The sequence below is a fragment of the Stegodyphus dumicola genome, chromosome 3 (assembly GCF_044657685.1).
Source record: "Stegodyphus dumicola isolate Sdum_Otavi_A_Nest chromosome 3, ASM4465768v1".
NCBI lineage: Eukaryota > Metazoa > Arthropoda > Arachnida > Araneae > Eresidae > Stegodyphus > Stegodyphus dumicola.
Window position 1 is genome coordinate 128,008,854 of NC_140770.1, and position 18,463 is coordinate 128,027,316.

Sequence of the window (18,463 nt, forward strand, 5' to 3'; positions counted from 1 at the left end):
GAGAATTCTTTCCACGTAAATTTTCTTGCTTATCAGCAGCCTCCGTTAAATTCTGATTGACTAATTTAAAAGCCTTTTGTAATCTCAAAACCAAATCTTTAGAATAATTGTTTGTGTCATCATAAGTTCTAAAATTGGTTTGCAATAATAAATCAATTGGTAAGCACAAATCTCTGCCATACAAAATAAAAGCTGGACATTTCTGAAGTGCACTATGACGACCAGTTCTGTGTGCCAATAAGGCAAAAGGCAGATGTCTATCCCAATCCTCCTGAGTTTGAGAAACTAAGTGGCTAAGTGAATTAATTAAAGTGGCATTTAATCTTTCTACTACACCATCAGACTGTGGATGATAACTCGTAGTAGTATGTTTAGTAGCCCCCAATTTCTTATAAACTTCCATTATAGCTTGAGAAATAAAATTAGTACCTTTATCTGTAACAATGTGTTGAGGTATACCATGAGTTAAAATAAATTGTTCTAATTTCTCAATTATGGATATGGATGTGGTGTCTTGCAAAGGATAAGCTTCAGGCCATCGTGAAAAATAGTCAGTTACGACTAAAATATATCTGTTGCCTACCATAGTAACTGGAAGGGGACCCACTATATCCATCGCTATTCGCTCAATGGGACGGGTAGCCATAGGCATTCTCATAAGGGGAGCCTTATGAGCAGGTCTATGACCCCTCCTCTGGATACAGGAGTGACAGGACTTAATGTAATTGTGCACCTGTTTATGCATACCCTTCCAGAAAAAAGACTTTTGAACCCTATGAAGTGTTCTGTGATAGCCTGAGTGTGCAGCAGTAGGAGAATCATGATGCTCCTGCAAAATTCTTAATATTAGTGTTTTAGGAACAACTAGTCTATCTTGTTTCTGCCAACGTGACTTGGGTTTCTTGTATTTGCAATATAAAACATCTTCCTTTACAAAAAATATCTCAGAATTAGGTGTAGGAGACTTATTATTCTTAAGATCATTTACGATCTGTTGGCAAGAAGGATCAGAAGCTTGTTCTTTTTTGAATAATTCCAACAATTCAGGAGTAATGGAAGTTTGAATTAATTGTGTAACATTTACTGCTCTAGATAAATAGTCTGCTGTTAAATTTAATCTACCTGGTTTATGAACAATCTTATAATCAAACTGGGATAAACCCATAATCCAACGTGCAATTCTAGAAGTGGGATCTTTAAGTTTTAAAACATGAGATAATGAAGCTTGATCAGAATATACTGTAAATGGTTTACCAAGAAGATATTGTCTAAAATGTGCTGTGGCCCAAACAACTACCAAAATTTCCCTCTCTATAGTACTATAACGTGTTTCAGGACCTTTTAATTTTCTACTAGCATAACAAATTGGATGTTGGAAACCGTCAGAATCTTCCTGACACAAGACAGCACCCAGTGCATAATTAGAAGCATCTGTACACAAGGAAAAAGGTTTAAGAAAATTAGGTAAAGCCAAAATGGGTTCATTCAGAAGTTCAGCTTTTAGAATATCAAAGGCGTGCTGAGTGGTGTTTTTGAAATTTACCTTTAAATTTTCCTTAGTTACCAAAAGGTATTCTACAAGCTGACCATAACATATAAAATAAAACCAGGGCCCGCGCTCAAGGCGCAGAGGCACGAGGCCCGTAGCTCTATCGGGGAGGTATACCATTTCCTCGGCAGAATCTGCTGCCGTCGCGTACAACATCAGAAAAGGAATTTAAAAAAAAAAGCAGAAGACGTGTCAAGAAAAGTGTGTACGTCGTCCAAAACAACCCCTTAAAAGGGAGGACGCCGGACTGCCAAGTTGGCACTACCCACTCTTCGCCAAAAGTTAAAATAGTTGCAACAACAGCATATCCCCATGTTAGCAAACTCGCCAAATCCACTACTTTGAAACATCAACGGAAATTCTATGTCGCCAAACCCTCGCCAAAATAACCCCGCCTTGTGGAAGGGGAAATTAGAAATTTCAACAACCCTGCAAGCCGTCCCAACGAAAGATTGCTGAAACTCGCAAAAAGTGACTTTTCAACCGGAAGAAGGGCATTTCATCCCCCTTTACCAAAATCACAAGCAAACGAAAAAAAATCTACTAATTAAAGCTCATAACTGAAATGCAATAAAAGTTATAAAAACGAAAATTATGTCAAATCAAAGAGCTAATTTTCCTGCAACTAATGATATTAAATACTAAGAAATCAAATTAATTTTTGACATGAAAAACTGAGTTTATTACGTGAAAAAATTCACCTAAATCCATTGTTTGCGTGTACAAGATTGAAGACGCAGTTCGCGTAAACTCGGAAAGCCAAAATATATTACACTAGAATTTATAAGCCAAAAAAAAGAATATAACAAAACTTGTGTAGCTCAAATTTTGAATAATTACAAATTAAAATTTTGATTTTTATGAACCACTTAATTAAATTAAATTTGCTACACAACATCCACCACTTAATTAAATTAAATTCGCTACACAACATCCCTCCTATGATCGGGAAAAAATTTTTTAGCGAAGCGAAAATAATTTTTGGACCCACAGACAATGGAAAAGGTTTACATAAGTTACTAAATACGAAGAGAAAAATCAGAGTACATAATGGTACCACATGTTAATCACAAAGAAGGATACCTATACCTATTTACAATTAATCCTACCATGAGTCATGGTTAGCAAATATAAATCCTACCAAATCAATGGTTAGCAAATTCAAAGTCCTACCATAACTGGTTAGCAAAATCAAATCCTACCATAATTGTATGGTTAGCAAAAATCCATTAGTGAACCGAGTAAGAGGGACAAGAAGTGTCCCTGGCACACAACAAGCATATATCAAAACAAAATAAAAGTGTTGTCAAACAACACGTGACATGCCCTAAAGTAAAATGTTAAATCACGAAACCCCCAAAAGGCAAATCAAGTGAAAAGTGTGTAAAAAAACAAAATATATGTAAATAAACAAACACCACTGAGTATACGAGTGTTCAAAGCAAAACAATTCAAGAGCTACTGGCGCTTGACACAAAATGTAAACAAACTAGTTCTTGGAATCACCCATTGAAGTGACAATATCAACTCAAAAGTACGCTTAAGGAAAAGTGTACCGTATAAATCATAATTTTCCCTAACACACAGAATTTCACTTCCCTAAGAACTGACACCCCACCAATACGAGAGGGCAAAGGAGTAAACACCGCGACTGTACAGCGCAGACTAAACTACTAATAAATCCTTGGCATAAGAAATTAAAACGAGTTGCACTAATATGAACAGAAGACAATCACCACGAAGTGTTGGCTGGAAAACTATCTAGTCAAAAATTCTAACCGAAACAAATCCCGGCTACCATGGCTAAGGGATTTCAAGAGAGAGAAAAAAAAGTTTTTGAACTTAAGAAGAGGAGAAAAAGCGGGGACCAGCCCAGCAAAATTTCCAAAAAAAAACCAACCTGGGCTATTGAGACTAGAAAGTTCCAAGCCAAGACAACTTGATCACAACCTCACATGCCAAAACATGTAAAATCCAAATGCAACACTCGACCAATGATAAGCCAAGAAGACTACACAACTATACTAATTGATTATAAAATTTAGCTACAAGAATACAATTACCAGAAACAAATAATAATTTAACCAAAATTGTATACAAAACACACTATATTCTCAAAATATTTCATTTTACTTTTTCGACACAAAACCATGGGTATCTCTAGGCCTTAGATGGTAAGGTGAATCGTGTGACGAGTTCTTTACATTATCTGTCAAAATTGAGTCATCCTTTTGAAGTGTGGGAAAAGTAATTCTCTCTGGTACCTTCGTGAGTCTGTCCACGTGTATCGTCTGAATCCGATCAGGATTTGTAATTGAAGAGATTTTATAGTTGACTTTAGTCACTTTCTCAATAACCCTGAAAGGTCCCTGATTCAAGTTAGAGAGTTTTCTAGCCATACGTGGCTGAACTACTGGAGTGTATAAATACACCAAATCTCCCACTTTTATGTCCTTATCATGAGAATTCTTTCCACGTAAATTTTCTTGCTTATCAGCAGCCTCCGTTAAATTCTGATTGACTAATTTAAAAGCCTTTTGTAATCTCAAAACCAAATCTTTAGAATAATTGTTTGTGTCATCATAAGTTCTAAAATTGGTTTGCAATAATAAATCAATTGGTAAGCACAAATCTCTGCCATACAAAATAAAAGCTGGACATTTCTGAAGTGCACTATGACGACCAGTTCTGTGTGCCAATAAGGCAAAAGGCAGATGTCTATCCCAATCCTCCTGAGTTTGAGAAACTAAGTGGCTAAGTGAATTAATTAAAGTGGCATTTAATCTTTCTACTACACCATCAGACTGTGGATGATAACTCGTAGTAGTATGTTTAGTAGCCCCCAATTTCTTATAAACTTCCATTATAGCTTGAGAAATAAAATTAGTACCTTTATCTGTAACAATGTGTTGAGGTATACCATGAGTTAAAATAAATTGTTCTAATTTCTCAATTATGGATATGGATGTGGTGTCTTGCAAAGGATAAGCTTCAGGCCATCGTGAAAAATAGTCAGTTACGACTAAAATATATCTGTTGCCTACCATAGTAACTGGAAGGGGACCCACTATATCCATCGCTATTCGCTCAATGGGACGGGTAGCCATAGGCATTCTCATAAGGGGAGCCTTATGAGCAGGTCTATGACCCCTCCTCTGGATACAGGAGTGACAGGACTTAATGTAATTGTGCACCTGTTTATGCATACCCTTCCAGAAAAAAGACTTTTGAACCCTATGAAGTGTTCTGTGATAGCCTGAGTGTGCAGCAGTAGGAGAATCATGATGCTCCTGCAAAATTCTTAATATTAGTGTTTTAGGAACAACTAGTCTATCTTGTTTCTGCCAACGTGACTTGGGTTTCTTGTATTTGCAATATAAAACATCTTCCTTTACAAAAAATATCTCAGAATTAGGTGTAGGAGACTTATTATTCTTAAGATCATTTACGATCTGTTGGCAAGAAGGATCAGAAGCTTGTTCTTTTTTGAATAATTCCAACAATTGGAATTTTGAATAATTCCAATAATGGAAGTTTGAATTAATTGTGTAACATTTACTGCTCTAGATAAATAGTCTGCTGTTAAATTTAATCTACCTGGTTTATGAACAATCTTATAATCAAACTGGGATAAACCCATAATCCAACGTGCAGTTCTAGAAGTGGGATCTTTAAGTTTTAAAACATGAGATAATGAAGCTTGATCAGAATATACTGTAAATGGTTTACCAAGAAGATATTGTCTAAAATGTGCTGTGGCCCAAACAACTACCAAAATTTCCCTCTCTATAGTACTATAACGTGTTTCAGGACCTTTTAATTTTCTACTAGCATAACAAATTGGATGTTGGAAACCGTCAGAATCTTCCTGACACAAGACAGCACCCAGTGCATAATTAGAAGCATCTGTACACAAGGAAAAAGGTTTAAGAAAATTAGGTAAAGCCAAAATGGGTTCATTCAGAAGTTCAGCTTTTAGAAAATCAAAGGCGTGCTGAGTGGTGTTTTTGAAATTTACCTTTAAATTTTCCTTAGTTACCAAAAGGTATTCTACAAGTTGACCATAACATATAAAATAAAACCAGGGCCCGCGCTCAAGGCGCAGAGGCACGAGGCTCGTAGCTCTATCGGGGAGGTATACCATTTCCTCGGCAGAATCTGCTGCCGTCGCGTACAGCGTCAGAAAAGGAATTTAAAAAAAAAGCAGAAGACGTGTCAAGAAAAGTGTGTACGTCGTCCAAAACAACCCCTTAAAAGGGAGGACGCCGGACTGCCAAGTTGGCACTACCCACTCTTCGCCAAAAGTTAAAATAGTTGCAACAACAGCGTTCCCCCATGTTAGCAAACTCGCCAAATCCACTACTTTGAAACATCAACGGAAATTCTATGTCGCCAAACCCTCGCCAAAATAACCCCGCCTTGTGGAAGGGGAAATTAGGAATTTCAACAACCCTGCAAGCCGTCCCAACGAAAGATTGCTGAAACTCGCAAAAAGTGACTTTTCAACCGGAAGAAGGGCATTTCATCCCCCTTTACCAAAATCACAAGCAAACGAAAAAAAATCTACTAATTAAAGCTCATAACTGAAATGCAATAAAAGTTATAAAAACGAAAGTTATGTCAAATTAAAGAGCTAATTTTTCTGCAACTAATGATATTAAATACTAAGAAATCAAATTAATTTTTGACATGAAAAACTGAGTTTATTACGTGAAAAAATTCACCTAAATCCATTGTTTGCGTGTACAAGATTGAAGACGCAGTTCGCGTAAACTCGGAAAGCCAAAATATATTACACTAGAATTAATAAGCCAAAAAAAAGAATATAACCAAAGTGTAGCTCAAATTTTGAATAATTACAAATTAAAATTTTGATTTTTATGAACCACTTAATTAAATTAAATTCGCTACACAACATCCACCACTTAATTAAATTAAATTCGCTACACAACATCATTAAATCCTTTTAATTTTTTTATACTATACGTTTAGTTTCCCGCCTGAAGCAACACCTTTGCAGAAGTTCATTTCAACATCTTCATTTGTTGCAAAAAACATGATCGAAAGAATTTGCCCATGTATGGAAGAAGATTCCATAAATTATTTTCAGCAACACAGAATCATACCCTTGGAAGTGCCATGCGTTAAATAGTCATACTTTTGTGTTGCACGTGGTACAGAGAAATAATGTCATTTCGAAGTTTAGAAAACGAATGCCTGTTAAAAAAAACTCTTCTCTCAAAAGATCAAAAATTTCCTTTCTCTGAGATGCCTTATTATTCCCGTTAATTCTTTATATTACGTATAATATAAAACCTAATTTGAGACAGATGAGTTACATCGAATCAAGTCATTGTAGCCTCGGTAGAACGGAATACAAATGTGGAACAAATAAAAGCAACAGCGGGACTAAAATTGCTTAGAAAACTCTTTTCTGCAAATGAATTGCTTCAAACCTAAAAATTAACTGTAAATACCTCATTTTTTTATGGAGATGGAAGCTAATAAACTGCTTGATCTTTGAAATACGTAAGAAAAAGGTGCTATATTATTTTAATACTGCTGACTGTATTCTTACAATGTTGATGAAAATAAATTCAAATTCCTGTTCCCATCGAAATGTCTTCGATATCGCTTTTTAAAGTAATATAATTATTTATCTCTTCACTTACTTGTCGAATGAAAGTGACTGGTTTCTGCCCCATAGCTTGATTATCGTTGACATCTGCTCGGATAACTTCAGAAAATGTTTTCACAGCACCCTGTAAAATTATAAATAAAATATTTATAGTATTAAACCATGAAATAGTGAAACTTAATGACTACTTTACTGTATTTGCTTTTGTTAATAGTATTGTTTACAATAATGTAACTTTGAAAATCATTAGCAAAGAATTTCATCACTGGCTGTTAAACGATCTGCTCTTTTCCTGTTACTGCAAGAATATTTAAACAGGTGTTTGTTTAATGCAAGTAAAATGTGCAATAGGTATAATCCAATTAATTTGTTTTATAGAGTGATTCAGGAAAAATCTGCAAAATTTTGCTTCTTAAATGTTATCCTTTTGGGTTTAAATCTATTTATAATGTAACATTCCTACTTTTCAGTTGTGAATTATTCCATTCCTTCTGGCGTATAAACATTATATTGTATGCCTAAAAAGGAAAATCTAAATTTCTTGAATGCATAGCAGTTTGAAAATATAAAGCTTATTCAATATATCCAAAAAGAACTATATCAGTTAAAATTAGTCGCTAAATGCCTGCAGATAGCTTTCTTTCTTTTTGCCAACAGCGAGGCGACTGATTTACTGGAGTGTTACCATATCGGCTGAGAACAACCACTGTTTTAACTGTATATAACACAAAGCTTAGAATGCATATACTTGGAATAGGTTTTGGTCGACTAACAGATATATTCCAAATATAAATAATCACGGAGGTGAATGAACGAGGTAATGACAAATTACTAACAACTAGCTCTTCTTGCTATGAATAAAAATATACGCTATGCTGTAGTATATGCTAAAAATATATGCTATTGCTATGAATAAAAAAGAAGAAATTGTGGAGTATATACAGACCGCAGTATGAAACGATTTGGCAGCAAATTAGTAGGACTCTCCAACCATTCTTGTTGGTCACTGCATTAGGAGGTGAAGCGGAAATTTTTCTATAGGCACTTCCGGCCAAAGCAAGATTGAATGCTGAATCGATTAAGGGTTTCTAAGGCTCGGTTTCTAAGGCTGTATACCTTAGAAACCGAGGTGTGGAGCTGGCTGGAGGAGTGGAAGTGAAAGACATTTACGGAGGCAGTGTACTACGGATAGAGAAATAAATTAGTGGATGCAGAAAACTCAGCAGTCGATGTTCTAGACTTTGCCGCATGATTGTGGACACCATTGCTAATGTAAAAAGCTTACGTAGCCAAGCAAGAGATCAAAAGCATTCTGTATACAGCTCCATCCTTTGTTCTAGAAGCAAGGCTACGAAAAGGCAAGAAAATATCAGTGCATAGTAAAATAAATGTACACATCAAGTTCGCATTCTATGCGAATGACTACTTAGTGTATGTGAATCCATGCATCCTTGGACCTGACTTTTTAAAGAAATACAGTTTTGTTCAGCTGCCAAAATTTACTAGCTGTGTACCTACACTGTAGAAAAATTAATGTTTCAGTTACATGAAGTGCGTTGCTCTTGAACAAACTGCATAATTAGGGATATAGCGAAATTCACGAGAAGCTATGCATAGGATTTCCGATTTCCCTAACGAAAATAAACATTTGAAACGACTGTTGTTTGCAGTTGCGTTTATGAAATGGGAAAAATCAAGAAATTAAACATTTCAATCAGAGTTGGCAACATAAGTAACAAACCACGTACCACGTATTTGAATCTTCCTGTAGTACTTGGGCTTCACATATAGTATTAGTTCAGCAGAAAGACGGTTCCACACGATTTTGCGGTTTTCAGGTTTCTGAATGGCATTATAAAGAAAGACAGTAACTCTTAGTTTAGAATTCACACTGCCTTGCATACGTTAGCAGAAAGCAAATGTGTTTCCATTTTGCATTCGAAAAACAACTACTGGCAAGTGGAAATGGATATGAACGACCATGAGAGGATCGCATTTAATACTTACCAGAACTCTGGCAGTTTGATATAATGCCTTTTTTACTGTGCAGCGCTCTATCAATACTTGACGTCTAATGAAGACAGTTCTGAGAAGGGGATTGCCATATTAACACTATCTTGTATTTCTCGACGACATTGTTATAGTCAGACGCAAGTTTTAGAAATATTTGATAAATATTAAAGTGCTTCAGAAACACTGATGGCTAACTTAAAGATCAATCCTTCGAAATATAAATTATTTTCCCAAAATATTAATTATCTTTCTCATATTACCATTTCTGAAAATATAGACACAGATCTTGAGAAAATCAAGGCTATTTGAGACTGGGTGACCTTGAAGACGTTCATCAATTAAGAGGCTTCACTTAGTATCAAAGATTTGCTAAATATTTTTCTAAGTTTGCAAAGCGTTTATATCGCAGAGCAGGAAAAAAAAACAAAAGATTTCGTCATATCATGAGTGTGAAGAATCGTTTAAAGCTTTGAAAGGTGCTCATCAGTATGTTAGACGTAGTCAACTCTATGGTTCAGGCGAACATAATAGTCTGACACATCAGGATCTGTATAAGGTAATATTTAACGATCGTGTCCAATCAACATTCCCTAATGCAGAAGCAATTTTGAGATTGTTTCTTAGTATGACGGTTGCAATTTACTCTGGAGACAGATTTTTTTCTCAGCTGAAGGCGATAAAAAAACGAATTTAAAACAACTCAAGATAATTTATGTTCCCTCAAGGTCATTTCGAAGCAGGAGAGATGAAAAGTGAGCAATGCCCTCGCCGGGACTCGAACCACGGATTCTCGATACGCTCCGAGCGTGATCACCGTTACACCACGAAGGTATGCTAAGAAGGCGGGAGAATACCTTACAATGCGATCACTGACTTTGCTCTGACAAAGGCAAGAAATAAACTATTTTAGTTTAATATAATTCCTTAATCTGTATAACATGTTTCAAGAGCTTAGATAATAAGCCTTTGTAAATTGCGCCTTTTAAAATAACTTTTTAGCCCAAAAGGCGGTAGCCCTGAAGTGCTATTAATTTCGTTTTGGCATTTTGCGTTGGTTCACTATAAATTTCGGTTTACTTTTCAAATTGTTGCCACCAAATATTAGAGCCCCGCATTATATTTAAAAAAATAAACGATGAAGAATCTGCATGAATGTATGCATGTTTCTCGCGCTGCGAATAAACAACGGTACTTAGATACATCAAATTTGAATAAACAACGGTACGAAGATACATCAAATTTGAATAAACTACGGTACTTAGATACATCAAATTTTCAATAAGTTGTCTTCCACAAGAATACAGGTATCTGGAAGCCCGAACTTGGAATTTGGAATTTATTTTATTATCTGTTACATATTTTGTAAAACATTAACGAATTTTTTTATTAACAAAGTCAACGATTTCAAAGCGAGCATTAGCAACATTGTACGGAAAAAAAAAAAAAAAAAAAAAATTATCTCCAGCGCGTGAGACTGTGTATAGGAAATTCTAAAGATATGCTCCTTTTAAAATTATTTTGTGATATTGCTGTTGAAATGAATTTTATGGTTTAAGTGCAAAGAACATGATATTTAATAAAAAAAGAACTTTAAAAAAAAGTCCCTTTGTGCGTAATATAAAATCTAAAAACTTTCAGTTTTTTTTTTTTTTTTTCCATTTTACCAGTTTGCATTATAAAGAGCCCCATATCTCAGTTATAGTTCTGGACCTATAAAGAGCCCCATATTTCAGTTAGCTTAGGTCCTTGTCAAGTCTAAATCCGGCCCTGGTAGCCACTAATGTATGATTGATGAAATGAGATGGAGAATCATAGGCAGCTTGGGAGCAGGCCACTCACAAGCGCAAATGGCTATAGAGCTCAGTGTAACGTCCAGTGTCGTCTGCAATTTGTGAAAACACTTTCAGAACACTGGGTCGATATCGAGAAGACCTGGACAAGATCGAACAAGGTCCACAACGACGAATGGGGATTGTTATTTGGCAGTTTCAGCGCGGCGACACAGGACTGCTACAGCTTGACAGCTCTCACGTTAGCTGTATTCTGACACTGGAACCCAAGTTTCACGGTCTACAGTTACGCGAAGACTTCATGAATTAGAGATGTATATCAGATGACCCACTGTCTGCGTCCTCCTCACTGCACCACCTCTACAATAGCGTTTAGCATGGTGCATACAAATGGGCCTTGATGCAGGCTTAACTGGAGCACTGTGGTTTTTAAGAAAAATCGAGAGTTAGCCTGAAATCTGATTCTGTGCGTATCTGCACCTGGAAATAGCTTGGAACACAATGCCATTCCACCCTCATCAGGAAAAATTATCATCACGTTGGTGGAAGTGTAATGGTTTGGGAAGGCATTATATTGGACGGTCACACACCCATGAATATGTTTGACAAAGTCTTCTTGACTGCTATGAGATATGAGACTTTACAGTCCTATGTTCGAGTTTTTAGGGGCTCAATTGGCCCTGGATTCCTGCTAATGAAACAACGCTCTTCCACATAGGGTTCAGCTGATCGATGATTACCCTTAAATTGAGAATGTTCACCACTTGGACTGGCCAGACAGATTTCCTGATCTTACCCCTGTAGGATTTATATTTATTTTAACTAACATTTATTTTAAGCTATCTTTCCTGTCAAGCCTTTACTTTCCCCTGGAATTGCCAATGCCAGAGTATGTAAATTTTAGTAGAACGCGCAAAGTATTCAAATTTTTAGCAGAAGTAATTTTGAGTTAAATAGAAGGGAAACAAGTTCGTAAGTGTGCTTTCTTGATTCACGAGCGTGAAGGTTGCTAGGTAGAAATTGAAGAACCGCGCGTTTCGGCCTGTGTGCTTGCTTCGGCAGTTAGTTGAATCTTTCAACTTTTTATTCAGAAAGTTTGCTGAAATCTCAGCTGTATCTTAGAACGCGGTTAAGTTAGTCACGTTTAGAAAGCCTCGTACGTAGTGACTTGTTATTATTCATTTTTAGTTGTACTTTCTTACTTTTATTTAACCGCCGGGTCGGCGTAGTTTGTGAGCGTCAAGTGAACGCATCTGTAACTTCTAAAGTGGAATAAAAAGGGAGTTAAACCCTTCTTAAGAGTTTGTGTACTTTCCAGTTCATAGCAGTCACTACTATTGTTGCGGGCAAATTGGAGCCACGCAACACCACACCCCTATGCAGCATGTCCGGGATGCTTTTATGAGAGCAATTTCGTTTCAGCAATTCCTCTTCGAGAACCATTTCAGGAATGAAAACTGCTTTGCTGCAGGAGTGGATCGACTGCCACAGGAACTCCCCAACTGCCTCCTGTCGAGCATGCCATCACGCTGCGCAGCCTGTCTGGCTGTGAGAGGAGACTCATATTAGACTTATTTACGGTTCATTATCACAGCGGGAAATTTGAACATCCTAGCACTTTGAGCTTTAAGGAAATCATGCATACACAAAATGAGTTTTGAATGGTATGTCTCTTCTCTGTTATAAATGTACATTCACACCAAATTTGATTAAAATCTGTCTATTATTATAATTTGCACTTTTTGAAAAAATGTGCAAATTCTCTTAATTTTGCACACGAGTGTACATATTCAAAACTGTTGAGAGTCTGGAGTTGGCAGACCTTCGTCATGAATAGTGTGACTATATGCAAGCCCTGCATAATAATACACTCCTGCTAGAAAAAAACCAGCAGAGGCAAAACAAAATAAAATAAAAACTATTTAATGAATATGCGTGACATTAATTCAAGAGGTTTGTGTAGCATTACGAGATCATATATCAAACAATACAGCAAAGACATACAAAAACACATGCATTGCCACTATCACATCGCAAAAGACCAAATGAGTCGAAAGTATGTGCAATCGAAACATTACGCTAATAACGGGTATGATAGATACCCTCTAGTTGAAATGCGTGCTTGACAACGGCGGGACAAGCTGGCAATACTGTTCTTTGATCACTTATTGTGGCAGTAGCCCCATTACTAAAGTAGTGCATGTCGAAACTAAAAGGTGCCTGTTTGCACACTGCCACCTGTTATCCGTCGTCCCACACATTCTACATGGGATTCAGGTCCAGTGATCTAGTACAGCACGGCAGATGTAGAACAATTTCACTCTCCAGGTAATTCCACACCACTCGAGCTGTATGCGGTCGGATGTAATCGTCCATAAATATCGTATCGGTACCCGTTGGGGAAGTTACCCCGTGGTGTAGAATTTCGTCGCGATATCAGACGGCTGTGGTGGAACCATCAGAAATCCCGTGGAGGTTCGTGCGACCGTTCGTTGCTATATCAGTCCATACAAGTAAGCCTCCTCCTCTGCAATGGTCTCTTTCGACGACGTTTGGGGCCCAGTTAGCGTGTCCTTGGCTCTTGTCATACAATTGACCTTTGGGAATCGTTATGGGTATTAAATAGAGACTCATTCGTAAACAGTACGTGGCCCCATTGCTCTGGTGTCCAACTGCGATGTTCACGGCTCCCATTTAACCGCTCTCTGACATGCGATGGGACAAAGATTAAGGAGTACAAACCACAGGTCGTTGGGCGTACGGTCCATCTTCATGCATTCTACGCCATACAGTTTAGTGTGATATGGGCTGTCCTCAGCAGCAGACAGATGCAACGCCAGTAGTCGTGCGACGCCAGTAGTAGTGATCTACTGCGTCTTGCACATAGTAACAGAAAGGGATCATCTGCCACTGTGGTAATCCTCGAGTATCCAGACCCAGGACTTCTCAGGGATTTTGATGCCTTTCTTAACGGTTCCACAGCCTGCTGATGACACTACAATGCACATTCAGCTTTCTCGCAACAGCGAATTGTCTTGCACCATCCCGACAACCCCCAATGTATTTCATCGTGTAAATGATGTCTTTGGCCCCTGCTTTCCGCTTTGGCTATCTCGGATTGCACAGAACTTTTGCTGCTTGCGAATTGACGCATGGTTCCTTTGAAGTTCCCTTTTTAAGACGTTGTGGTGTGACTGCGGGATTGCATTTTATGCTAATTTGGGTTAGCTACTTGCATTCGGCGATGCAGCCCCCTTTTCATATGCAAACTATATTGTTACGGTTTTTGTATTTAATTTTATATTTCTAATAGAATTATTATTAAATTGTTTCATTTTTCCGTGCAATGGTGCGCGTGACATATTTGAAGAGAAAGCTAAGCCCGAAAAATTAAAAATTGAGGAGCACGCGCATTTAATAAATAGATATCTCTTAATTGTACGGTTTTGCTTTTCGAGAAAATAACAGAAAATTTTCGTGCATTTAAAAAGCTTATATAAGCGGCATGAAAGCACCTCAATTCGGAGTTTAGAAAAGTGCTGTTGTTTACTGTAGTGAATTTGCGGTGAAATCGGACTAGCTTTCTCTATGTTGAATTAGTTCTATTGAATGTTTTTAGCTGTTTAAAAGATAACTATTGTAAGATATTGGGATATTATACGAATATATGTGGAAATTAAGTCATTTTGCTTTATTTGTTATGATAATAATAAATTTTATAAATTTTTCATCGGACTTGTGCATTCAATTCATAACGAACCAGTACGCACGCAAGATGTTTTGGTGTCAAAAGTGGGTTTTGAATGCCAGTCACTAGAGCGATGGAAGAACAATTGAGGCAGCTCAACACTGTTTTTACTGCATTCCAAGAAAAGATGGAAGCTGGCCAAGCATCATTTGAAGAAGAGATGAATGAGGGACAAGAATTTGTAAAAGACGAGATGAAATCTGGTCAGGAAAAGATGGAAGAATCCGTTAAAAAGGAAATGAAAGCCGTTCAAGAAAAATTGAAGCAGGTCAAGAGCAAATGAAAAGAAAAATAACCTGCCTAATAGAAAATCAATTCGAAGCTTTGGAAGACAGAATAGGAGCTGTCGAAAATAAAGTCGGATAAATTGAAGAAAAGGTTTCTTCTGTCAAAGATCAAATAGAAGAGAGAGTGTCGGCTGTGGAGCTGCGAATCGAAGGAAGAGTTTCGGCCGTCCAATAACAAATCCAACAACAAATTGAAGAAAGAGTTTCTGCCATCCAAGGACATATTGAACAACAAATTGAAGACAGAGTTTCTGCTGTTGTCGCCAAAGAAGTTGACATTTTAAAGAAATTCGTAGCTACGGGAGAGAGCAATTCCGATGGTTTAAAATTCTTACCTATGCGTGCTCGTCTCTCACTGGAGCTATCGACGTAAGACGTCTTGGCAAATTTATAAGACACAATTTTTAATAGTGGCGGAAGCAAATGGATGGGATTCCCAACCTGTCATTTCCCCACTTCTCTGAGAGCAGACGCAGCGGATATCCTGCAGACTCTTCTCGAAAACCAGAGATTATACTTTGAAGCTCTATCCGGCGCATTGGAGCTGCGCTTTGGGGAGAAATGTCTGAAAGACTACAAATGCCGCCAACAGAAGCTCACGGAAACGCTCCAGGAACGTGCCACGGACGCTGAAAGGTTGTCTCACCTCGCCTTTACGGAGTGCCCGAGAGAACCGAGGGAATTCCTATCCCTGCAGTACTTTATCGACGGCATCCGAGATCCTGAAATACAGAAAGCTCTACGAATGGAGGATGTCGCGCCACTATCAAACTCCATGAGAGGTAAGTTTCTCTGTTACGGAATGGCAACAAAAGAGATTGTTGTTTAAAAAGATGGATGATCGAACTGCATAGTAACAATCATTTTATGGATGTTGCGTATTGTAAAATGAACCTATTGCACTGTGCTAAATAGTATTAAAATGCTATATATTAAAAGATCTTTCATCTGATCTAAATTTTAACAAACCGCTCATTATTTTCTCTTAAACTCACAATGTTCACAACATTTTCTGGCGCTCCCGGGTGGGCGTGTTTGTTGAAAACATATCGGATGAAAGAAAAGATAAGGTAAGTTGATTACCTTATACTTCCGTTTTGAAGTTATTGATTATTGTTTTACTGAAGTTTAAAATACTATTCTTACCTAATTTTTATCTGAATATTTTAAACTTAAGACTAAATGGAAGTGATGAAAAGAAACAAAACTGCGCAACGTTCAGCTTTTACTAAAGCATATAAAAGACTAGATGATCTTTTAAATGATGATAATGTTGATTATGAAGAAGCAGAAATGTGTTTTTATTTGTTCAAGAAAAAGGCAGAAACATTAGAATTGACGCACAGTGCTTATTTAGATACTATAACTGATGATAAAGAATTCGAAATAGAATTTGAAATAACAGAGGACTATCGAGAAAAGGCTGTTAGGATACAGTTAAAATCGGAACGATTTCTCGATAATATTAAGAGTAAATTAAACGAAATCCAAAATACATCGTCAGAGAGTAGTCAGAAATTAGTTACTGATGAAAATACATGTAAAACTTTGTTCCAACGCCTACCGAAAGTAGAACTTTATAAGTTCGCAGGTGATTTAAAAAATTGGCTTACGTTTTGGTGTTGGTGTATTTAATTATGGCAAAGCACACGAGGGCTATCTGCCTAAGGGGAGGGATGCCTTTCGTGGAGGACTTTCTAAGGGAAACTGGCTCGTATACACGTTACACATGGGGAAAACCAAAAACCACGAAGACTCCCATGCAGCCAGACCGTTCGCGGGATTCGAACCTCGGACCGAACTACCAGTGTTCAGCGACTTTACCGCTCGGCCGCTGGTGGGCCGGCTTACGTTTTGAAATCAGCTTAAAAACATACATGAAAATAATAACTTAACGAATGCAGATAAATTCCATTATTTGATACAGTCAACAAATATTAAATCAGAAGCTAGAGATATTGTAGAATCTTTTCCTGTGACGAACGAAAATTATCCTTTGGCTATAGAAAGCCTTACTGAGAGATATGGCCGTAAAGAACTTTTAATTGATTTTTATGTTCGAGAGTTAATAAAACTTGTTTTGGATAATGCAGCGAAAAAGAAGCAGGATTCTTTGCACAACTTAGAGCGCTGAGCAGTCTTGGTGTAACGACTGATCAGTGTGAAACAATTTTATATACTCTTGTAGAAAGTGCTATTCCTATTCATGTATTACGATCATTTGAAAGACAACGAAAAATTGTTGAATCTGAACGAAACATTTCGAGTCTTGATGCAATAATTGAATTTCTGAAAAGCGAAGTTCAGTCAGAAGAAAAAATAAAATTAAGCAGAGCGGATATTTTTTCTGTGTCTGATCGTAAGCACTTGGCAACTAGCCAAAATATTCCTTCCGCGTCGGATTTGATGAATCATGAATACCTTCTTGTTTGTTTTGTTTAAAAGATCATGAAACGCGTAACTGTAAAAAGGCGTTTTATATTCCGCTAGATGAAAAACTGTCTACGGTAAAAAAGAAAGGTTTATGCAGAATATGCTTGGTTAAAGGTCACCACAGTAACCAGTGTCGATCAAGTGTTAAGTGTCAGATCTGTTCAAAAAGGCATTTGAAATTTTTTTTGTCTTAATCTTGAATGTAATAAGTCTAGTGAAATGCATAACCAGGAAAATGATGAGAAAAAAGAGAAAACAATCGATTCTTTGCATTCGCGTGCTACGAATGAAGTTTTCCTTCAGACCCTTGTTATAAACATAGAGGGTAAGAATAAAAGGCGTAAAGTTAGATTAATGATTGATACGGGAAGCTCAAAAAGTTATGTTTTAAAATCTACCGCAGAAGAAATGGGTTTTGACTTGCAATGGGAGGAAGAATTTAGTCACTCTTTATTTGGTGGAAAGAAAACTGAAATTTATAAACATAAATGTTACAAGATTTATTTGAGTAGTCTTGATGGTAATTATTCATGCAAATTAGATGCTGTGGACCATGATGTTATTTGTAATGATATTTCGAGCATAAGATACGGTTCTTGGATTCGCGAATTAGGAAATAAAAGAATACGCTTAACTGATACCAAAGGGAATCCAGGCCCTATTGAAGTGCTGTTAGGGGTAGACGTTGCAGGGAAGTTATTTACTGGGAAACGAGAAGAACTAAGAACAGGTTTAGTGGCTATAGAAACAAAATTGGGTTGGACTTTGATGGGTGAAGTACCTCAATCCGAACATCAGCACAATGTAAATATGACTATAGTTTCTATGTTATCTCAAGAAGACCTGCCTATTTCATCGTTGTGGGACTTAGAATTATTGGGTATCCGAGATCCTGTTGAACAAAAAACTAAAGAAGAGTTGAGAAGAGTGTTATGGTTCATTTCCAAGAAACAGTTCGTGAATTAGAAAATGGTAGATACGAGGTTGATATGCCTTGAAAGATGG

General features: G+C 37.0%; 1 protein-coding gene across 6 annotated transcripts in view; it reads right to left on the bottom strand.

The window, feature by feature from the left end:
* The window catches only part of LOC118182824 (alanine aminotransferase 2-like), a 122,494-nt gene that overhangs the window by 60,682 nt on the left and 43,349 nt on the right, over window positions 1–18,463 (bottom strand). For all 6 annotated transcript variants that reach the window (XM_085813295.1, XM_085813292.1, XM_085813294.1 and 3 more), the window contains exon 2: window positions 7,222–7,311. In XM_085813295.1, coding sequence (XP_085669421.1) covers window positions 7,222–7,311 — 90 coding nt within the window. The remainder of the gene's footprint in view (window positions 1–7,221; window positions 7,312–18,463) is intronic.